Here is a 25,043-nt window from a genome sequence, read left to right as displayed (position 1 = left end):
AGAAAGGTGCTCCAAATGACCACTGGAGGGATTAAGGCATGACCCCCCCCCCCCCCCCCCCCCCCCCCCCCCCCGTTATTTCCCCAGTGGCCACTGACCTCCTCCCATTCCCCAAAGATGTGAAAGAAACTACATATATTTGCTTCAGATGTTATGGCCAGTCCTATTAGAGCAGCAAGCAGGTCCCTGGAGTAGCCTAGTGGTCGGTGCAGTGCACTGTAGAGAATGGGACCCAGGCCTATATCCCACTAAATGGTACACTTGTGGTATAAAATGTGAGCCCTCCAAAACCCACCAAAAACCTCCTGTGCCTACTTATAGGTGACACCTGTAGCCGTAAGGACTATTGTAGTGGTGTACAGTTGGGTGCAGTAGTTTTTTTTTTTTTTTTTTTTTTTTGGGGGGGGGGGGGTTGGAGGGTTTACCATACAATATAAAGGGGTAACTGTGAGATGTGTACCTGGGACATTTTATGTGAAATCCACTGCAGTGCCCCTCTGCTCTGCTGGGATGTCTGTGTGGCCAGTAATGCCCCCCCCCCCCCCCCCCCCCCCCCCCCCACACCAATACATCCCAATGACTTGTTTTTGTGCTTTTTTTTCTTTGGATGTGTTTTGCTTTGTTTTGTTTTTTTTAATTGCCCAAAACGATAGACTCACTGAGCACATAAATATCTAGCAAATGACCATTTTCAAAATTGGACCTTTTTCTTGTTTGAAAATGGCCATGTTCGCTACTGGATTACATAAGAACATATTGATGTATGGGTGAAACATCAATATTGTTAGAAACAAACACCACCACCAAAAATAAAATCCATACGTGTAGATCACTTCAGGGTTCAAGGTAATTTACTCTTTGATATACTGCAGATTGAAATTCCACCTCAACGGCTTACAAATTGTAAATATAGGAAAATGTGATTGAGGAAATTACGGAAGGAAATCCTAGAATAGATTACAATAATTTCAATAATTAAAACAGAGGGTAGGATAGAGGAGAGTGGGAAAATACTAACAAAATTTAAACAGACATCAGATGGAAGGCGGCAGACAATAAAGGAGCAAGAAACCAAAAAAGCACAAGGAGCCTTCAAGAGTGGGTGCGTCACAACTTTGCTTTATTAATCAGACCCGACATGGTCCATGTTTTGACCGGAAATGCCTGCATCAAAGGTCTGATGATGGTATCTATATACTAAGAAAAAGATCATCCAGTGAAGGTAAACAGCCTTGTCTTGAAAAAGGCAAAACTGCTGGAAACTTGAAATGATGCAAAATGCACAGCGTAGGAAAGATAAAACTTTGAAAGAACTTCTCATACTGCAAAATCGCCATGTGCCGGCAGACAAGCTCTTCAGAGAAAAATGAAATGGAAGCCAGCTGAAGATATCTAAAGAGACAATAAAGAAGAACACATGGAAAATTCAGGACTTAGACATTCTAGCAAGCTGTGCCCTGCTAAGGTAGATGAGAAGATCTGAGCCAAAGCTAAGATTCCTATATTTATTGAAAAAGATTTTGTTAGAGTTCTCTTGAAACAGGTAAATGAAGTATCCTGTCAGAAGTGTTAGCGGAGCATTCCAGAAGGATGGGCTGACCACACTAAAAACAGCATGTCGGTAGGTGTCCAAAGAAATTATTTTTAAATGAAGGGACCACAAGAAGTGACTGAAGAGTTCTGGTGGATGTATAAGGTGCCATAAAAAGTAATAGAAAATCTGGTAATCCTATATTATATGGATCAAAATCTTAAATCTATTCCTTGCTGAAATAGCCAGTGTAATTATGAAACAAAAATCAATTAGTAGTTATACTCATTGATGGAGGTTATATTACAGGGATCAGAGGGGTCAAAAATTGTCACTAGTTGGATTTCATTTGCATAAAGATATGATGTAAAGTTAAGAGATTGTATCAAAATAGCTAGTGGTGATATAAAGGTATTGAAAAGAAGCGGCACCAGAATTGATCCCTTGGCCATACCACAAATGAGACTAGTGCTTGAAATCTGTATTCCTCCAATGAACTAAAGATTTTTCATTTGAAAGATAAGAAAACCATTGGAAAGTGATACCTGAAATGCTAATATCCTAGAGTCTACAAAGCAAAGAGAATAGTCAACTAGATTAAAAGTTGCTGAGAGAGATCGAGTAGTTAGTCTGGTCAAAATGTGTGTGTATGTAGGTCGTGAGACCTAATAATGCAGCTTCTGTGTTACAACAGCAAAGGAATCCTGACTGATTTAGGTAGAGAATGTTAATTTGTTCTAAATAATAGTTGTTCCACCACAATAGTAACTGAGCTGCCATTTTCTGAGCATCTGTGAAAGATATTGCTTATTTTCTTTATGCCACAGTTAGATAGCTTTAGAATTTGTATCTAGTTTGCAGTATTTGAAGTCATAGAATAAGAAACTTAAATTAATAGATGCATTATTAAGTAAATAGATATCTTTTTAAAGTTTAGATTGTGATCCATACATAGAAACATGCAGGAGGGGCGAGTATTCCACGTGTACTCGCAACTTCACCCCTGTACCACACAAACTATGCTCACAGGAATGAATGGAGAGAAACAAACAAGTGGCAGTAGATTAATAAATATTAACTGATAGCTACAAAATAAGTTTTAAAAATAATAGAGAAAAGGCAATTCATTTGGGAATTTTTCTGCTGCATATATATAGTTTATGTAAACCGCTTTGTTGTACCCTCAGAAAGGTGGTATATCAAATCCATGACCCTTTATCCTTTTATTGCATCATTATTATTTCACTCTGACTTCTTTGTGGTTTATACACCAAAACTGTTGGCAGTATAGCAGTAGTCTGGCCCAATCTGTCCAGGGTCAAAAAAAAAAGCATATGCAGTAATTGATCCTTAACTCCAACCATTAGGAGACAAACCAAAGCAAAAGCACAAAACTCCTGTTCTTTGTTCTAGACCATCAGAATTGATTATTTCGAAGAAAGAGACCACTTTTGGTTGTATCATTTTATTTCTCAGTTTCACAAGTCCAAATATATTTTCAGTCTAAGCAGAACATTCTTCACTCTGTTAATTTGACTATTGCACAATCAACACCAATTCAAGTCAGTTCCAGCTCTAGTCAGCTGCAAATCTAAATGATATGCTCCGATGAAACGATCAGCATCGGTGATCTCTCTCCTCATTTGTCATCATAATAAATTATCACCAGCATATATACAGTGGGGGAAATAAGTATTTGATCCCTTGCTGATTTTGTAAGTTTGCCCACTGACAAAGACATGAGCAGCCCATAATTGAAGGGTAGGTTATTGGTAACAGTGAGAGATAGCACATCACAAATTAAATCCGGAAAATCACATTGTGGAAAGTATATGAATTTATTTGCATTCTGCAGAGGGAAATAAGTATTTGATCCCCCACCAACCAGTAAGAGATCTGGCCCCTACAGACCAGGTAGATGCTCCAAATCAACTCGTTACCTGCATGACAGACAGCTGTCGGCAATGGTCACCTGTATGAAAGACACCTGTCCACAGACTCAGTGAATCAGTCAGACTCTAACCTCTACAAAATGGCCAAGAGCAAGGAGCTGTCTAAGGATGTCAGGGACAAGATCATACACCTGCACAAGGCTGGAATGGGCTACAAAACCATCAGTAAGACGCTGGGCGAGAAGGAGACAACTGTTGGTGCCATAGTAAGAAAATGGAAGAAGTACAAAATGACTGTCAATCGTCAAAGATCTGGGGCTCCACGCAAAATCTCACCTCGTGGGGTATCCTTGATCATGAGGAAGGTTAGAAATCAGCCTACAACTACAAGGGGGGAACTTGTCAATGATCTCAAGGCAGCTGGGACCACTGTCACCACGAAAACCATTGGTAACACATTACGACATAACGGATTGCAATCCTGCAGTGCCCGCAAGGTCCCCCTGCTCCGGAAGGCACATGTGACGGCCCGTCTGAAGTTTGCCAGTGAACACCTGGATGATGCCGAGAGTGATTGGGAGAAGGTGCTGTGGTCAGATGAGACAAAAATTGAGCTCTTTGGCATGAACTCAACTCGCCGTGTTTGGAGGAAGAGAAATGCTGCCTATGACCCAAAGAACACCGTCCCCACTGTCAAGCATAGAGGTGGAAATGTTATGTTTTGGGGGTGTTTCTCTGCTAAGGGCACAGGACTACTTCACCGCATCAATGGGAGAATGGATGGGGCCATGTACCGTACAATTCTGAGTGACAACCTCCTTCCCTCCGCCAGGGCCTTAAAAATGGGTCGTGGCTGGGTCTTCCAGCACGACAATGACCCAAAACATACAGCCAAGGCAACAAAGGAGTGGCTCAGGAAGAAGCACATTAGGGTCATGGAGTGGCCTAGCCAGTCACCAGACCTTAATCCCATTGAAAACTTATGGAGGGAGCTGAAGATGTGAGTTGCCAAGCGACAGCCCAGAACTTTTAATGATTTAGAGATGATCTGCAAAGAGGAGTGGACCAAAATTCCTCCTGACATGTGTGCAAACCTCATCATCAACTACAGAAGACGTCTGACCGCTGTGCTTGCCAACAAGGGTTTTGCCACCAAGTATTAGGTCTTGTTTGCCAGAGGGATTAAATACTTATTTCCCTCTGCAAAATGCAAATAAATTCATATACTTTCCACAATGTGATTTTCCGGATTTAATTTGTGATGTGCTATCTCTCACTGTTACCAATAACCTACCCTTCAATTATGGGCTGCTCATGTCTTTGTCAGTGGGCAAACTTACAAAATCAGCAAGGGATCAAATACTTATTTCCCCCACTGTATATATATATATATACACACACACACGCACCACACACACTGTAAGTTACACTGTTGTCTGTAGCACTTAGGTTCTAACACATACACTAGCTCTACGGCCCTCACATATCCAGATGCACTAATATTCTATAAAGGAAGGTAGATGCCTGCTTTCTGTTATAGAAAAGGGTCTTGCCTGTGCTCTCTGGATGCCTAATCATAGATATCCTGTTATAGAATTGCCTTTTAAATGCACAGATGGTCAGTTGTGTGAATACGATCTAGCGATGGATTTAGGAGCATAGACAAATTGAATATAGGGAAGATAGTATACACCCTCATCCTCCCCATCTCATCTGCCCGCAACCTCGGAGTCATCTTCGACTCCTCCCTCTCCGCCCATATCCAGCAGACAGCCAAGACCTGTCGCTTCTTTCTCTATAACATCAGCAAACTTCGCCCTTTCCTCTCTGAGCACACCACCCGAACTCTCATCCAGTCTCTCATTACCTCTCGCCTTGACTACTGCAACCTACTCCTCACTGGCTTCCCACTTAACCATCTATCCCCCCTTCAATCCGTTCAGAACTCTGCTGCACGTCTTATCTTCCGCCTAGACCGATATGCTCATATCACTCCTCTCCTCAAGTCACTTCACTGGCTTCCGATCAGGTACTGCATACAGTTCAAGCTTCTCCTACAAACCTACAAAAGCACTCAATCTGCAGCCCCCACTACCTCTCTACCCTCATCTCCCCTTACGCTCCTACCCGTAACCTCCGCTCACAGGACACAGGACAAATCCCTCCTCTTAGTACACTTCTCCACCACCGCCAGCTCCAGATGCCGCCCTTTCTGCCTCGCCTCACCCTATGCTTGGAATAAACTCCCTGAGCCCATACGCCAAGCCCCTCCCTACCCATCTTCAAATCCTTGCTCAAAGCCCACCTCTTCAATGTCGCTTTCGGCACCTAACCATTGTACCTCTATCCAGGAAATCTGGACTGCCTCAATTTTGATTGACTGCACTTTTTGTCCTTTAGATTGTAAGCTCCTTTGAGCAGGGACTGTCCTTCTTTGTTAATTGTACAGCGCTGCGCAACCCTGGTAGCGCTTTAGAAATGTTAAGTAGTAGTAGTATACCTGTGGGTTGGTATATCTCCCCCTCCTCCTGAGCTGTCAGTTTTGAGGGTGGAAGGGGATGTGTAGCTATGGGGCAATTGTGGAATCAGCTCTGACTATGCACTCCCAAGTGTGAATGTAGATAGCAAGTTTTTGTGTTGTCTGTGGTTGGTTAGGAAGATCCACCCTTTTTTAAAACGTTTGATCTATATTTTAGTCAATAGTTCTTCTTTTGCATTACTGCAATAATCTTTATCAGGAAATAACTTAAAAGAACAATGAATAAATTACATGTAGGTGGTGGCACTTACGTAATCATACTAGCATGAACCCAAATTGGCGCACCTTAATTTAGGTACAACTATTTATACCAGGTCAATGGGTGCACCTAAGTGCATCATGCAAAGTGCGTAACCTATAATATAAGTTACACGTATGTTGGAGACACACCTATAGCCTAGCCATGTCTCCACCCACACATACCCATCCCCCCTTGCAGTTATATATTATAGCACTTAGACACTATCTTATTATAAATTGTTCATTTAGCACTTAATATACTGCCTTTAATATCACTTCTGCAAGGTGGTTTACAGACTAATACAGGCAGAAAAGATCACCAGCTTCAATATGGGATTGTATAAGATGATAGTAATAAAAGGTTAAAGAGTGGCCAGGTATGCCGAGCAAATGTTGGGGTGAGAAAAAAAGAACAGCTAATGGTGCATGGAATCCAGGTGAGCATGGGACAACATAGAGAAGGGGTAACAGGAGTTCAGAGAAGAACACAGATGATGAGAAGCATGGTGGTGAGTGATAAATGATGCCAACTATAGTGGGGAGCCAGTATGGAGAACTTTGTGTATGAGGGGGAGGATTTTAATTGAATGTGGCAATGTACCCCGGAGGCAGTGAAACTTGGAAATAAGAGGTGAAATTCAGTCAAATTTACTAACATGGCAAAGAAACCTGATTACAGTATTCTGTACTGCTTGTAAACATGTTTTTATTTATTTACTAGTAAAAAAGGCCCGTTTCTGCCACAAATGAAATGGGCAATAGCAAGGTTTTCCTTGGCTCCCCTGCAGCCACCCATGTCCAGCGACCCTCCTCTCCCCCTGCAGCCACCCATGTCCAGAGACCCTCCTCTGGACATGGATCAGCTGTGAGGCATGGTTTTTTTTCCCCCCGGGTTCTGAAGTTAACATCTTAATGGCTACGGTGATGTCAGCCTGATCTACGGAGCCTAACAGACCAACTTGGAATGAGCCACAGTCCCAGGCAAGTCAGAACGTTGGAGGTGAGAATTATAATATAGGATAAGAAGTCTTTATTAAGAGTATAGGCAGGGAATACATGACAGAATACAATATGCCACCAAGAACATCACTACAGTTTGCCCATGAAGAACATTCCAAGGAACATTTTAAGGATGTCTGAGGAAGGCCTACAAACACTGCATTACAAGTAATCCAGTCAGGAAGTAACAGTGGTGTGGAGAATGCTTTGCTGATGTGATATATCTAAAAAGGTGCGTATGGATCTAAGTTGACGAAGAGTGAAGCAATATGGAGCTCAAACGAGAGTTGTTCCAAAATGATTCCGAGATCTCAAAAGGAGTCAATCAGTTGAATTGGGGATCCAAGTAGTACAGGAGAAAGTGTAGGACAGGAAGGACGACCAGTTAACCAAGAAGCAACTATCTTAGAGGAATTAAGTACCTGCAGATTTTCCCTGTGATCTAAGTCAGACTGAATTTGCAAATAACTGTCAATTTTGGTGTCTTGGATGCATGTAAGTGTAGGCGCCAAGTTATAGAATTGCCCTGCAAATGCAAAACATAACAGCGCAGGTGATCACAGAAATTGCCAAGTGACAATGGACTACCCCATTGGTTGCTGATAGAACAATGAATCTTTTTGAAGACCCTTTGATATATCAGAATTTTTATGAAAATGCACCAGTTTATCTGAGAAACTTAAAGTACAAACCTGTGTTTTGATTTTTGTGATCCTCCTGCTCATACTTTTAGATGAGTTAAAACTTGAAATGAGTCATTTTCGGGAACAGTTACAGGATCATGGAAGAAATTACCAAGAAAGCATTGTTGAGTATTTCTGGTTCCACTGTAAACTGAAGAACTGGCTTTCTCATTGTATTGATTAGATGAAGTCTGATTGAAGGTGATAAAGTTGCTTACTAAAGTATTGATAAAATATTCTAGGTAAAGTATTGATAAAGTATTCTAGGGAGATCAATACTATAATCTAACATTATCCCCTTGATTAAACAGTAAAGTGTTGTATGTGCTGCTGCTGTTTCTTTTAATTACTGCCATGTTTGTATGGTGGGAAAATGTTGTTCTGTGCTCTGTATATCTTATGGAGCTCTAAATCAATTAAACGTTCAACTGTCAAAGCTCACTGGGAGGCACATAAACTCCAAGAAGGGATGTTAGCAGATCAAGTAGGTCCTGCAAATGATCTATACCAACCTCATTTAGGGACCCTTTTACTAAGCTGCATTAGGTGCTTATGCATCTTAAAATGGCATACCTTGGGATGCACTCAGACATCCTGTGGTAACTGCTAAATATATGCATACTAACCGTGTACTGAAAAAATATATTTTTATTTTTTTGAGGGGGCATGTCGGGGCAGAGAGTTGAGTGTTCCTGTGCTAAACAGCACATCTACATTAGTGCATGCTAACTGGTTAGTGCAAGAATACCATGTGAACGCTTACCTCCTACTAAATGGGTGGCATTATGAACATTAGCTCATGGCCCTAAAAAAAAAAAATAGATTATTGGCCACTTTAGGGCAGGGTGGACAGAAGTTACTGTATAATGCAGCATTTGTTAGCAAGCTACAGGATATTTCTTTTATTGGTGCCACAACCATCAAAGCATGCCACTTTAGATAGGTTGTAGAAGTAGAAATTGAGACATTCAGGTTGGTGCATCTCAATTTTCATCTGTGTTTTAGAACAGAATCTGCTGACATAGAGCCTATTTTAAAATACAGGGAAATGAATGTTTATACACTGGGTGTGTGCAGGATAGACATCCATTTTTTTAAAGTATATAATATTGACATTTTAAAATCTGGTGATAGTAGAAACATAACTGGTTATGTTCCTGATGCTGTCACATGGACCTGTTTTTCTTGCCAGTTTGGGATTTTGCGGGGGACAAAAACCGTTGAAGGATTAAGGGGGTAACGCTCCCTAATCCCTTCAGTAGAGTGCACCTCAGTAGCGCTCGTTTACTAAATCCTAAACATGCTTGGAATGCCCAATGTCGATTTTTTGGGGACATAGATGTTTAGTCCCTACTGAAATGTGATCTAAAAAGATATCATCACTAGGAAGTCTTCCAAATCCCTTCTATAGCCTGTCTGACAGACCCTGTTATGTGACTGGTGTATTTTTACTAAGATTTCTAGTTAGTTACAGAAATAAACTGCCAGATGATTCTGTCATCACAGTCTGCCCATGAAGATGCCTGTGTTACACCTAGGACTCCTGGCTTTCCATATTAACCTTTTCTTTCTGCTCTTCCCAATTTCAGCAATTAAGGATCTTCTGTGCTCATTTTAGTGCAGTTAGGGCTAGATTCCATGACCATACCAGAAATGCAATTTTCTCTGTCCCGAGGCCATTTCATTGGAACAGTACCTTCACTACCTGACATCATTAGAAAACTTTAAAACGGGACTCAAAACCTTTTTACTTACAGATGCCTGTAGCTCTGCTGAGAGACATACTGGCCCTGAGACAAGTCTGAAAGATTTATACTCCCTCCCTGATGTACTATTGCATGCTATACTATCAGAATTGTAGATCATGCCCTCCTGTCCTATATGTCCCACTCCTTTCTCTCTTTTCTTTTTAGACTGTAAGCTGCCCAGATATCATTGTCTGATGGGCAGGATAGGAAATTTTTAATGAACTTGAAACTTGAAAAATTGGTTCCTGAAAAGCACTGTTCTATAAACCATGCTTAAAGTTAGATTCAGTTTATAGTGTGCACCATAACCTCTGCAGTTATGCACATTAAGAAGGATGTTAGCAAACTTTATTATTATTTTGGATTTTGCTCAGACCTTTTTCAGTAGTAGCTCAAGGTGAGTTACATTCAGGTACACTGGGTAGTTTTGTACCTGAGGCAATGGAGGGTTAAGTGATTTGCCCAAGATCAGAAGGAGCAGCATTAAGATTTGAACCTGCCACCTCTGGATGTCAAGACTGATGCTCTAACCACTAGACTACACCTCCACTTAAATAGTGAGGCTGCAATTTTTATGTTTCTTCATTTTGGAAGTGGAAATAAACAACAGAGGTTTAAGGGGAATGACTCCCTTAATCCCTTGTGTAAAGCCCTGGCCAAAACTAGCACTTTATAAAAATCTACGCATGGCTCGAGCTGGTGTAAAACCCAACAGAGAAATTTATTTTGTTATAGTCCTATATATTCTTTCTGAAATGAGGAATACACATGTAGATTTTCCAACCTACGCCCCTTCCACACCCTCTTGAAATCTCTTGTGCAGCGGGGATTTCCACATTTATCTACGTCTTTCTGAAATCACCATATACTTATGTGTGCAATCAATACATGCAAATTCCACCATTAATAGGGATGGTCAGTCAGAAAAGTTCATGTTTTTCTTGGTTTATTTTCATTCCAGAATGTTGTCAAGAGTGTGCACTCAACGGAGTGTGCCTTATGTGAAAGAGAGCACACTCTTCATAAAAAATAAACACTCCTTTCCTGATATTGTGCGTATGCGTGGACCATCTCATATGCATACACTATGGAGAAAGAGTGCATGCTGTTATTAATGAATGACATTTCTTCACAAATAGACAGCAACAGAGTGGAAGACACCATAAATAAGTTCCAAGTCAATCAATGTCAGAAAATACATATTTATTCTTCATATCCAATGTGCAAGAGGTGTTGACAAGATTTACCCGACACGGGTTGTGTTTCGGTACACAGTCCTTTGACAGGGTTCCTGTCAACCAGCAGGCTAAATTATATGACAGTGCCAGGTGGATGAAACATCATTGAAATGCAAATAGCCAACAGTTTCTCAAGCTTAAAACTAAAATGAATGGTGCCTGTAGCAAGCTGACACTATCTCTACTTGTTTTTTTGTGGAAGTTATTAGTTTCCTGTTTTGTTTTGATTTCCTCACAAATGACAGCCCATCGCTACTATTTACATGTGGAGATGTTTATAAAATAACCCCTAAACATTGGAATTATGGTTTAGCATTGTAATGTCACATGCCTATGTTAATTATCAACTAGCCTTAGACAAACCATAGCTTTATTTTATTGTTCGTGCATATTCATGTTTTGTTTTTTTAAATAAAGACCCTAAATACAGAATTTACATGCTAGGTTCATTTAAACTAACCAATAATTATTATTTTCCATGGTAGGTGGCACGTCGCTGGGGGATTCAGAAGAATAGACCAGCTATGAACTATGACAAGCTTAGCCGTTCACTCCGCTACTACTATGAGAAGGGAATCATGCAAAAGGTGAGAAGTGAGAGCTGCATTCACGTACAGTGGGATGCAGAGTACCCTCATCTTATAGCACGTTCACGGGACTGGTGGGGATGTGCCCATTTCTAAGGAAGATGAGGAGATGGCTTACAGTAACTGCAGAGACACATCTTGGCCATTGAGCAGTGCTAAGAGCGAGTCTCGGTAGAAACTTGCCTCCAGCCCTGGGTTTGCTAAACACTTTAGCAAACCCAGATTAACTCTGTTTCCAAAATTGCCTTTAAAAGTCCCATAATACAGTAAATAGAGCTCATTTGTGTGCAGTCACGGTAGTTAAGCTGGGCCAAACACTCCTGGATAAAGCATTGAGCTTTTTCTGATGTGTGAAGTGAGTTTGAAAATGTGAATCAAAGTTCTAAATAGGCTGAACTTGATTCTTCCACAAAGAACTCCGGGATAAGTTATTTAAAGGTTTATAGATTGGGAGAAAGCTACTGTAGAAGAAGAAGTTTCAGTGTGTTTGAATCGCCTTTGGGATACTCTGATTCCCATAGTTTGGCACCACCAAAGCTCTTCCTTGATCAGGCCATCTCTCCAGAGTCAATAGTCTTGGGTTAAGGAAATTGCTGAGGAAGACTGTGAAGAAGACTGCGGAGGTTATGGTTATGTGAGGTCTAGGATTACTTTAAGGAACTACAGAGGTCTCTGGCTGATGCTAGGGAAAGTGTTAACTGTTAAGGATTTCAGTATTACTTCTGATTCTATAAAGGTCGTCAAAAATTGCGTGAGGAAATTTAGGCACGTTCCCAATTTGTGTGCACAGTTTAATAGAATAGTGAGCCAATTAGTGCCAATAATTGGCTTTTTAACCAGCACTAATTAGATTTAATTGGGACTAAGGTGCGTAAATGTAGGCATGGTCCAAAAAAGGGAGCATGGAAATGGGAGGGTCATAGCCATTTCAAGGTGGGTTGGGGGTGTGGTTTTGAGTTACATGCATAATTAAGAATAATTGTGCTCCATGCATAAATTTCTGTGTGGGCATTTGCACCACATTTTTGTTGGTGCATACGGCCACACCTAAAGGTACATACAACCTCTCTGCTTAAGCAGTTATTCTATAAACCGAACGTAGATAGTGGAATTCATACTTACATGCATAACTTGGAGATACGAGCATAACTTATGGTATTCTATGGCATTTATGCATGATACAACAGCTGTATGGCTAGCATAAATGCTTTGCCTAATCACATCCATATGTATATACCCAATTCCATTAGAATTCTATAAAGGAAAGAAGGTTCCTACTTTCCTTTACAGACTAGGCTCCTAGGGTGCCCAGTTCTAGGTGCCCCCTTATAGAATTGTGCTATCAATGTTTACTCCCACCTGTCTTGAGGTACAAGACACCCCCAATACTTGTTACAGTAATATCACACAAGCTTAGTAATTTGTGATAAAATACATCATTATAAAATATAAAATAGAACAATGCAAATCCCTGTAACACTGGAGACCCGACATGTGCAGATTTACCAAGTAGTGTTTTGAAAAGCAAAACTATGCATAAAAACTAAGCATTTGTTAACACAAATAAAAGTAACACATGCCAAAATGCACAATATTTACACAACCAGGAGCTGTAGTTAAGATTTTGGTATTGCTGGATCTGTGTTAGTTATGTTTTTGCAATACCATTCACATTAGCATGCAGCAAAAATACTTACCTGTAGCAGGTATTCTCTGAGGACAGCAGGCCATTCATTCTCACATGTGGGCGGCATCCATGTAGCCCGGTGCAGAGCTTTAACAAGCTAGTATACCTTTAAGAACGGGCGCAACATCTCCACCATACATGTGTGAGTGCCTTCCCACTTGCTGCGAGAGCACAGGGCCATGAGTACAATAACATAGCATGGAAAACAACTCCAAGAGGAGGTGGGAGGGTATGTGAGAATGAATGGCCTGTTGTCTTTGGAGACTACCTCCTTACAGGTAAGTATCTTCGTTTTCTCCGAGGACAAGTAGGCCATATTCTCACATGTGGGAATTCCTAGATACCAGGCTCACCGAAAACAACAATCATTGATCAATTGCACCTTGCAATGGCAAGGGCAAAACAGGAATTAACCTGAAACTATATATAACTGTGTTAGAGTGTAGCTTGGAACAGAACAAAATGGACCTGGGGAGGTGGAGTTGGATTCTAGACCCCAAACAAATTCTGCAGAACTATCTGTCCAAACTGACTATTATGTCGGGTATCCTGCTCAAGGCAGTAGTGTGATGTGAATGTGTGGATAGAAGACCGCGTTACAGCCTTGCAGATCTCTTCAGTGGAGGTTGATCCCAAGTGAACTACTGACACCGCCATAGCTCTGACATTGTGAGCCTTGACATATGACCCTCAAGAGTCAGTCCTGCCTGGGCATAAGTGAATGAAATGCAATCTATCAGCCAATTGGAGATTGTGCATTTCCCGATGGTGACTCCCATCCTGTTAGTATGAAATGAAACAAAAAGCTGGGTGTAGTGTCTGTAGGTCTTAGTCCTCTCCAAGTAAAAGGCCAGTGCTCGCTTGCAGTCCAAGGTATACAATGTGCTGTTGCCAGGATGGGCATGAGGTTTGGGAAAGAATATTGGAAGAACGATCAACTGGTTCAGATGGAATTCAATGCAACCTTAGGCATGAGTTTAGGGTGCGTGCAGAGAACTACTCTGTTATGATGAAATTTTGTGTAAGATGGATCCGCCACTAGGGCCTGAAACTCACTGACCCTTCGAGCTGAAATAACAGCCACCAAAAACAGGACCTTACATAAGTACATAAGTACATAAGTAGTGCCATACTGGGAAAGACCAAAGGTCCATCTAGCCCAGCATCCTGTCACCGACAGTGGCCAATCCAGGTCAAGGGCACCTGGCACGCTCCCCAAACGTAAAAACATTCCAGACAAGTTATACCTAAAAATGCGGAATTTTTCCAAGTCCATTTAATAGCGGTCTATGGACTTGTCCTTTAGGAATCTATCTAACCCCTTTTTAAACTCCGTCAAGCTAACCGCCCGTACCACGTTCTCCGGCAACGAATTCCAGAGTCTAATTACACGTTGGGTGAAGAAAAATTTTCTCCGATTCGTTTTAAATTTACCACACTGTAGCTTCAACTCATGCCCTCTAGTCCTAGTATTTTTGGATAGCGTGAACAGTCGCTTCACATCCACCCGATCCATTCCACTCATTATTTTATACACTTCTATCATATCTCCCCTCAGCCGTCTCTTCTCCAAGCTGAAAAGCCCTAGCCTTCTCAGCCTCTCTTCATAGGAAAGTCGTCCCATCCCCACTATCATTTTCGTCGCCCTTCGCTGTACCTTTTCCAATTCTACTATATCTTTTTTGAGATACGGAGACCAGTACTGAACACAATACTCCAGGTGCGGTCGCACCATGGAGCGATACAACGGCATTATAACATCCGCACACCTGGACTCCATACCCTTCCTAATAACACCCAACATTCTATTCGCTTTCCTAGCCGCAGCAGCACACTGAGCAGAAGGTTTCAGCGTATCATCGACGACGACACCCAGATCCCTTTCTTGATCCGTAACTCCTAACGCGGAACCTTGCAAGACGTAGCTATAATTCGGGTTCCTCTTACCCACATGCATCACTTTGCACTTGTCAACATTGAACTTCATCTGCCACTTGCACGCCCATTCTTCCAGTCTCGCAAGGTCCTCCTGTAATCGTTCACATTCCTCCTGCGACTTGACGACCCTGAATAATTTTGTGTCATCGGCGAATTTAATTACCTCACTAGTTATTCCCATCTCTAGGTCATTTATAAATACATTAAAAAGCAACGGACCCAGCACAGACCCCTGCGGGACCCCACTAACTACCCTCCTCCACTGAGAATACTGGCCACGCAATCCTACTCTCTGCTTCCTATCTTTCAACCAGTTCTTAATCCATAATAATACCCTACCTCCGATTCCATGACTCTGCAATTTCTTCAGGAGTCTTTTGTGCGGCACTTTGTCAAACGCCTTCTGAAAATCCAGATATACAATATCAACCGGCTCCCCATTGTCCACATGTTTGCTTACCCCCTCAAAAAAATGCATTAGATTGGTGAGGCAAGACTTCCCTTCACTAAATCCGTGCTGACTTTGTCTCATCAGTCCATGTTTTTGTATATGCTCTGCAATTTTATTCTTAATAATAGCCTCCACCATCTTGCCCGGCACCGATGTCAGACTCACCGGTCTATAATTTCCCGGATCTCCTCTGGAACCCTTCTTAAAAATCGGAGTAACATTGGCTACCCTCCAGTCTTCCGGTACTACACTCGATTTTAGGGACAGATTGCATATTTCTAACAGTAGCTCCGCAAGTTCATTTTTTAGTTCTATTAATACTCTGGGATGAATACCATCAGGTCCCGGTGATTTACTACTCTTCAGCTTGCTGAACTGACCCATTACATCCTCCAAGGTTACAGAGAATTTGTTTAGTTTCTCCGACTCCCCCGCTTCAAATATTCTTTCCGGCACCGGTGTCCCCCCCAAATCCTCCTCGGTGAAGACCGAAGCAAAGAATTCATTTAATTTCTCCGCTACGGCTTTGTCCTCCTTGATCGCCCCTTTAACACCATTTTCGTCCAGCGGCCCAACCGACTCTTTGGCCGGTTTCCTGCTTTTAATGTATCTAAAAAAAATTTTTACTATGTATTTTTGCTTCCAACGCTAATTTCTTCTCAAAGTCCTTTTTTGCCCTCCTTATCTCCGCTTTGCATTTGGCTTGGCATTCCTTATGATCTATCCTGTTACTTTCAGTTGGTTCTCTTCTCCACTTTCTGAAGGATTGTTTTTTGGCTCTAATGATTTCCTTTTTCTTACTGTTTAGCCACGCCGGCTGACGTTTAGTCTTTTTTCCCTTTTTTCTAATACGTGGAATATATTTGTCCTGAACCTCCAGGATGGTGTTTTTAAACAGCATCCACGCCTGATGCAAGTTTTTTACTCTGCGAGCTGCTCCTTTCAGTCTTTTTTTCACCATTTTTCTCATTTTGTCGTAATCACCTTTTCTATAGTTAAACGCTAGCGTACTTGATTTCCTAGTTTCACTTCCTTCAATGCCAATATCAAAACCGATCATATTATGATCACTGTTATCAAGCGGCCCTCGTATCGTTACCCCCTGCACTAGATCATGAGCACCACTAAGGACTAAGTCTAGTATTTTTCCTTCTCTTGTCGGCTCCTGAACTAGCTGTTCCATGAAGCTGTCCTTGATTTCATCAAGAAATCCTATGTCCCTTGCGTGTACAGATGTTACATTAACCCAGTCTATATGCGGGTAATTGAAATCCCCCATTATTATTGTGTTGCCCAGTTTGTTTGCGTCCCTGATTTCCTTTAACATTTCCGCATCCGTCTGTTCGTCCTGGCCAGGCGGACGGTAGTACACTCCTATCACTATCCTTTTCCCCTTTGCACATGGAATTTCAATCCACAGTGATTCCAAGGAGTGTTTTGTTTCCTGCAGAATTTTCAATCTATTTGATTCAAGGCTCTCGTTAATATACAATGCTACCCCTCCACCAATCCGATTCACCCTATCACTACGATATAATTTGTACCCCGGTATGACAGTGTCCCACTGGTTATCCTCCTTCCACCAGGTCTCAGAGATGCCTATTATATCTAATTTTTCATTTAGTGCAATATATTCCAACTCCCCCATCTTATTTCTTAGGCTCCTGGCATTCGCATATAGACATTTCAAACTATGTTTGTTGTTCCTAAGTACATCCAGGTAAGTACTTCAGATGACAGGAATCAAGTGGCTCGAAAGGAGCTTTCATCAGCTGGGTGAGAACAGCTTTGAGGTCCCATGACACAGGGGAATGTTTGACAGAGGGCTCTCATGAAGTGAACAACTAGAGGCTGTCCAGAGATAGGCCTACCCTCTACACAGCGATGGTAAGCACTAATCATACTAAGGTGAACCCTTAAAGAGTTGGTCTGGAGATCAGACTCAGAAAGGTGTAGAAGGTATTCAAGCAGGGTCTGTGTAAGGCAAGAAAGGGGATCTAGGGCCTTGCCCTCACACCAGACGGCAAACCTCCTCCACTTGAAAAAGTAACACCTCTCTGTGGAATCTTTCCTGGAAGCCAGCAGGACCCGGGAGACACCCTCAAGAAGATGCAAGGAAGCAAATTATATGCTCTCAACATCCAGACTATGAGGGCTGGAGACTGTTGAGATCCCTCGTTCTGCTTGATGAGGGTCAGAAAACACTCCAATCTCCGCGGTTCTTCAGAGGACAACTTCAGAAGAAGATGGAACTAGGTCTTCCTGGGCCAGTATGGAGTGATCATAATCATGATTCCTCGGTCTTGCTTGAGTTTCAGCAAAGTCTTCTCCACAAGAGGGATGTGAGGATATTCATACAGAAGACCTCCCAATGAAGGAGGAGGCATCCAAAGCTAGTCTGTCGTTGGCTTGGAACGTGGAACAGTGGAACAGAACTGAGGGACTTTGTGATTGAGTTGAGTGGCAAAGAGATCTCGTGGGCAACGTCCATGTTGAGTGACCACTCATGCAGTTGCATGATCCAGCTCAGTCTGTCATCCAGGCTGATGGATTTGCCTGCCAGGTAAGTGGCCTTGAAAAGCATCTCATGCTGGACTGCCCACTGCCACAACCAGACAGCTTGCTGACACTGTGGGTGTGATCCGGTGTCTCCATGCTTGTTGGTGTAGTACATTGCCACCTGATTGTGTGTTTGAATGAGTACAATTTGGTTGGACAGCCAGTCTCTGAAAGCCTTTAGAGCGTTCCAGATTGCCTGTAGCTCCATGAGGTTGATCTGAAGATCTGATTCCTGAACTGACCACCCTGGGTATGAAGCCCATCTACATGAGCCCCCCACCCCAGGTGGGATGTATCTGTCGTCAGGACCTTCTGGGGCTGAGGAATCTGGAATAGAAGTCCCACAGTCAAATTGGACCGAATTGTCCACCAAAGTAGATACTGAATCAACTCTGGCATTACTCGGATGATATCCACTAGGCTTCCCGAGGCTTGGCACCACTGAGAAGCTAGGGTCCACTGGGCAGATCTCACGTGAACACTTGCCATGGGCGTGACATTGACAGTGAAGACCATGTGGCCCAACAACTTCAATATCTTCCAATCTATGACCTGCTGGCTGGCTAGGACCTGAGCGACAAGAGTGTCCGCCCTTGGCACAGGGAGAAAAGCCCACACCTGTTGTGTATCTAGCAGGGATCTGATGAACTCCAATTGTTGAATGGTGTGGAGATGGGATTTGGGGTAGTTTAAAATGAAATCTAGTAGCTCTAACACATGAATATTTCTCTGCATGGACTCCTGAGCACCGTCGGTTGACGTTCTTTTCACCAGCCAATCATCCAGATAGGGGAACACATGGATTCCCAGTCTGCGTAATGATGCTGTGACTACTGTAGGACACTTTGTGAAAATCCTGGGAGCTGACACAAGGCCAAAAGGCAACATGTACTGGAATTGATGTGTCCTCAGCCAAAATTGAAGATGCATGCTGTGACCTGGAAGTATTGGGATGCGAGTGTAAGCATCCTTTCATTTCAGAGAGCATAGCCAATCGTTTTCCTGAATCATGGGGATAAGGGTGCCCAGGGAAACCATCCTGAACTTTTGTTTGACTAGAAATTTGTTCAGAGCCCTTAGGTCTAGGATGTGACGTATCCACCCTGTTTTCTTGGGCACAAGGAAGTACCTGGAATAGAATCCCTGCCCTTCTGGCCCTGGTAGAAAGGGCTTGACTGCATAGAAGGGTGGAGAGTTCCTCTGCAAGTACATGTTTGTGCTGAGAGCTTAAATGAGACTCTCTTGGTGGGCAATTTGGTGGTCATTGATGCCAATGCAGTGCGTAACCAAGACAGGCTATTTAGAGAATCCACCGGTTGGAGGTTACAAGGGGTCACCTTTCTTGGAAAAAATTCAGCCTCCCCACCCCCCACCCCCGGCAGGTCATCCAGGATGGTTACGTTTGCTGAAGCTATGTTCTGCTGGTGCCAGTCAAAAGCTCATTCTTGACTTTGACTGGGGAGCTAGTTGAACCTTGGGTGCGCGCTTTTGGCGAGAACGAGCTTGCTGGGACCGAGCCTGCTGAGGCTCGTAAGAAGGAGTGTATCTACATCTCTGAGAGTAGTAGGGACTCCTCTCCGACTTGCCCAAAAACCTTCTAGATAAGGTGGAAGGTGCAGGAGAGAGTATCAGTGGTGTCAGTGTGTTTCTTGATGAGGTCAGTGACCTCCTCCACCTTGTCTCTAAAAAGGTTATCTCCCCAGCACTTGGCATCTGAATTACTTACAAAATCGCCGTATTGGCATTCAAGGCTTTTAGAATGGGTACACCAGACTGTCTCTCACATCTTACTATTCCCTATTCACCAGCAAGAGTCCTCATCTCGTACTACCAGGTCCAAAACTTGCCCAACTAGAAGCAACCAGACACTGTGCCTTCTTTTTCCTCTCTCCCCATATTTGGAATTCTTTGCCTCTTTCTCTTCATAGCAAACTGTCCATCAAAGACTTTAAGGTAAAATTGAAAGCCTGGATTTTTAGACAAGCTTTTGAAGATCAGAATTAGCCTGAAATTGCGGACTGTTGGTTAGGTGAACCAACGACTGGTCTTAGCTGTGTGCTTTATACTTTCCTTTATTATCCGTCTTCTTTGCTGTGTGCTTTATACTTTCCTCAGCATGAATGCATTAAATTTTTCTTTGTGTAACTGGATTTTTCTTGAGTAATCATATATCTTTCCTGTCAAAAATTGGAGTTCCTTTCCATTTTCTTTCTGTTTTAGTCATGTACACAATTCTGCTTTGCCCAGGCAGCTAGTGCAGTCTAGCAAATCCAATAAAGTATAAGTCAGATCCCCACATCACCTCGGGGTCGGGTCTGATGCTGACCGATCTCTGGGGCCCCGCACAGCGGTCGGTGTTGAGGCAGGTGGAGACCCACTCGATGCACGTCCACTCCCAATGTCTGATGCACCTGATGCAACTCCCAGCATCAGTGCTGATACTGATGCCGAGGTTTCAGACTGGGCTTCAAAAAAATTTCTCCCTCTGTGCTTCTCTGGCGAGCTGGGTTCTTGGGTTCTTTTTTTTATATGAAGGCAAGGAACACAGCTGGAAGGGCCCCCAAACTCTGAAGACACCAAGAATGAGTGTCTTTGCCAGATATGGTCCTGTTGCTCCTCGCTTAAAGCCACTGGGAACATGGAAGGGAAAACAGCTGTGGCGAAATCGATTGGTTCAATGGTGACTAAAAAAGGGGCAATCACCAGAAAAATTTGAGGGACAAACGCCAACTGGAGCTCAGGCCTAAGAGGGCCTACAGAGCACACCAGAAATAAAGGAAACTTAAAAGTGGGGAGAATCAAACTAAAATTGTATAGGGAGGGAGAGGAACTTTTCCTAACAAAACAAGAAAATGGAAAAAAGCAGGGTAAAAAAAACCCTGAAGAGAAGGCACAAAAATGAAAAAATAATGCTCATTCACCAGGCGCTGTGAGGAGCGCAGGACAATCGCATTCTCTCTCACTGTGGATAAGAAGAAACTGATAGTCCCGCATTCTTGCGGCAGGTGGGAAGGTACTCGTGCATACAAGGTGGGGACGCTACACTTGTTCTTAAAGCTATATAAGTAGTAGTAGTAGTAGTAGTATACTAGATTGTTAAAGCTTTGCACTGGGTGACATGGATGACTCCACCTATATGTGGGAATATGGCCTGCTTGTTCTCGGAGAATAATTAAAATATTTGCAAATTAATGCAAAGCTAATTTGCTTATCAATAACATTGACCTGACTTAGTGAACACACGCTAATGGCCAATATTAATGCACTCTAGTACATTGACCCCTATTTATGTATTTTGTGTTCTCCACCTCTGCACTGAAGAGCTAATGTACCACCACTTGGAATGCTTAGTTGCTATTTGAGTAAACGTTGCAAGTGTTTGTCTGTTGTGTTTTGTAACATTCAGACACTAGTCTTGCAATTTTACAAAAAAGTATTCCCCAAGTTGCATACTGCACACCACGGTAAGGTATTTCTGATGCATTTATGGAAGAAACATGAAGGGATGAAACAAATTGTTTTCTTAAGTTGATATGACTGTAATAGTTTGCTTAATAAACGTATTCCTGATGTACACCTTATTGCTGTGCCTTTATTTTATTTATTTTTTCTTAAGGTTGCTGGTGAGAGATATGTCTACAAATTTGTTTGTGACCCAGAAGCGCTTTTCTCCATGGCCTTTCCAGACAACCAGCGGCCATTGCTAAAGATGGATATGGAGCGCCATATCAATGAGGAGGATACAGTGCCACTGTCTCACTTTGACGAGAGTATGGCCTACCTGCAAGAGGGTGGCTATTGCAACCCTCATCCATACAACGAAGGCTACGTGTACTAGCCGCAGTAACGGAGAACGAGGGAGTCCCTGCTTTTCCTCTTTTGCAAGATCTGGAGAAAAGCAAAATTCACTTAATTTTTTTTTTAAATAGTACGCAGAGGGGCTTTTCCTGTTGCATTACTCCTATGGTCTGCCATGGACAGCGCACTTTATTTCAGGGGGTGGGTTAGAATCTAAACTTTTCTTGTATGTAACAGGGAGAGAAGGGTGGGTTTACTATTTACATAAGCCTGGGAAGGGGTACATACAAGTTTTGAGTACAACAATGCTATTATTCATGTCTGGTTCCACACATGCATAAGATATATTGTACATTTTCTCTTTGTGTCAGTAGTACAGTTAACTCTCATTGTGTAAATAGCAAGTTTGAAGTAATGTTTTCACCTAATCAAATTTGTTGTTCCCAATTGTATTATGCCAATTATAAGAAAACAAACAAACAAACAAAAAAAACAACCCTAAATCCGAATTGAAGAATTTGTATTTAGAAGCTAAAATTGTTTGTGCCTTTCCTTTTTGCCTTTTTTTATGGGTGTGAAAAGAGCTCTATTTTTAATTTTATCATATTGGACGGTTAGCACACAGGGCCATGAATGCTGATGTTCTCTCATTTTCTTCCTGTGAAGCCCTCCATAAAGCAAAACTCTTCAGATGTGCCACAAAATGCATTGCATCTGATGCCACCTTGCTGTCTTTGCTGTCTCAACATGGCACACCTTCAATTTATCAAACTTTCAAAGTTCTTTTGGGTGAAACAATGACACACAGTGTGTATCTTTATTTTTCTATATCATCAGCATTAAATGCAGAATCATGATGAGGGGAAACCTTTATTTCCTTCCATTTCCTTTGGTACATAAATAAGTTATTTAATCAATAGGAATTAACTGTACTAAAATCACATATCTAATTATGCTGTTCTAGACACAGCAAGCACTCCTTGGAAATATATCCAATACACTAAAGGTACTTTAGTAATTTTTAGACACAATACCCATTAATATGCATTTAAGCCTTTTACCGCTGTGTTATGTTGATAATATATATAAATACTAGATAACGCTAATGCTTCTGCTGCTGTTTTTTCTGTAATATTCTCCTGCTGAATTTACAATGGCCATTATAAGCAGTGCTGTAACTACAGGTAGCATTTCAGGACAAAATAGATGAACCATTTATTGCTTAGACAGTAACTTACATCCTAGCTATGCTGTAAGCAGCTTTTATGCGCATTGACGAATGGACAGTAACCTGCAGCTTGCTAAGGGAAAACTCTACGGAGCCTTTTGTAAATTTTGGTGAGGGGGGAGGCAGAGACTTCAGTTCTTTACAAACTGTCAAAGAATACAATGAAGTCACTGTGTGCGTGTGTAGTGCTGGCACTGATGATAGTATCCAAAACAAGTTAATTTTTATAAGTGTAAATGTGAGCCAATATGCTTGGAAGACAATTTCATGTTTTGAGTTTTTGAAGTTTCTTTTAGAAGGAGAGTATAAAAAGCAAAAAAAAAAAAAAAAAAGTATTACTCAGCTTGTACAAAAAAAAAAAATTAACAACCCCACCCCCAATCATGCTGTATTTCAAAATTTATTACCACCTTTTTGAAACTTCTGTTTCCTACATCAGTTTGAAATAGGAAATACTTTTCACAGGAGTGCCTCCCCTTCAAATTGTGTAAAATAAAATGAAAGTGAAAAAACAAACAAACCATAATGGTAATAATAAAACTCTCACTGTAGAAAATTGTACTGGGTGTGGTTGCAAAGGTATGTTCTGGTGATGGTTAAGTTGATAGGGAAGTATCAAAAATGCGGCTAATGAATTATATACATTTTGTTTTTAGGGAAAAGTGGTATGCATGTGATTCAAAATGGTTTGCACATTTCATTTAACTTTTCCTCACCAGTGAGAGTGAAATCGTATTGACCCAATTTCAGCCACCTTCCATTTGAAACTTGTTTTGAACATGGATGGGCATTCATTTGAAATGACGTTTCCTGTTATTTTAAAATTGAAATAATGTGATCAAAAATATAAAGCGGTCCTTTTACTAAAATGCATTACATTTTGCAGTTCCCGTGCCTTAATGCAAGAAATTACCTTGTGATGAGCGCAGATTTACCGTGACACGTATTAGGGGGCATGTCCAACATTTCTTTTGTATGTTAAAATATCCATTAGCGCATGGTACCCAGGTTTCACTTAGCACCTACTATGTAATGGACCCATGCTACCTGCAAAATTATCAGCTTGCAGTAGTTGCCACACGCTAACTGCAATATACTCTCCATGCCTGTTCTTACCCATGGCCCACCCTTAACATGCAAATTAGCACCCTCTAATTGTAAAATTACTGCAAAAGCAGTTACTGCATTTGTACGATAGCAGTTAATATGCGCCAATTTGTGCTTTAACCCTCAGATTCTATATAATGCGATTTGAGTTGCGCATGCAATTCTGGTCATATTCTGTATTACATGTGCATCTTAATTATCTTAACAAGCCAATCAGCACCGATAAATGCCACTTAAGCAATTAGTGGTACTAATTGGCTTTAATTACAGTTTACAAGCACAGCTTGCTAAGCGTAATCTGTAAAGTGATGTGCATAAATTCTAATGCAGCCACGAAGGGGTGTGGCCGTGGGCGTTTCTAAAAATTATGCGAGCAGTTCTAGAATACACCTGCTCCGCCCCTAAGTTAGTCACCGACATTTATACCAAGTTTTACGTGGTGTAAATGCCCGTGATCAACTTTAGTCATGTGGACGGGCCAGCCCTAGACATATTTTAACAACAAATAAACTGTGTCTAACTTTAGGTGTACTTTATAGAATACGTCTAGATGTATTTTTTTAATGCCGATTTTTGCAGTGCCATATATAGAATCTAGCCCTAAGTGCCTAATGCACTATAGTAAAATGGCTCCAAAATGTTGGGTGTTTTTCTGCATTGCCAATAGCGTGTATTACTATTATTATTAACATTTGTATAGCGCCACCAGACGCATGCAGCGCTGAACACCTGACACAGAGAGACAGTCCCTGCTCGATAGAGCTTACAATCTAAAAATTGATTGATAGTACACAGTGCAGCTAATTAAGGGGCCCTTT

The 25,043-nt window shown here is 41.8% G+C and overlaps 1 protein-coding gene across 7 annotated transcripts in view; it reads left to right on the top strand.

Moving 5' to 3' along the window:
* The window catches only part of ETV1 (ETS variant transcription factor 1), a 210,364-nt gene extending 186,533 nt beyond the window's left edge, over window positions 1-23,831 (top strand). For all 7 annotated transcript variants that reach the window (XM_030201254.1, XM_030201263.1, XM_030201247.1 and 4 more), the window contains 2 exons: window positions 11,356-11,457; window positions 21,709-23,831. In XM_030201254.1, the coding sequence (XP_030057114.1) occupies window positions 11,356-11,457; window positions 21,709-21,930 (324 nt within the window). In that variant the 3' untranslated portion in view covers window positions 21,931-23,831. The remainder of the gene's footprint in view (window positions 1-11,355; window positions 11,458-21,708) is intronic.
* Window positions 23,832-25,043: the final 1,212 nt, after the last annotated feature.

Source organism: Microcaecilia unicolor, chromosome 1 (assembly GCF_901765095.1).
Source record: "Microcaecilia unicolor chromosome 1, aMicUni1.1, whole genome shotgun sequence".
Classification (NCBI taxonomy): Eukaryota; Metazoa; Chordata; class Amphibia; order Gymnophiona; family Siphonopidae; genus Microcaecilia; species Microcaecilia unicolor.
Note: the sequence above shows the minus strand (reverse complement) of the source record. Positions and strands in the feature narration are given on the sequence as shown.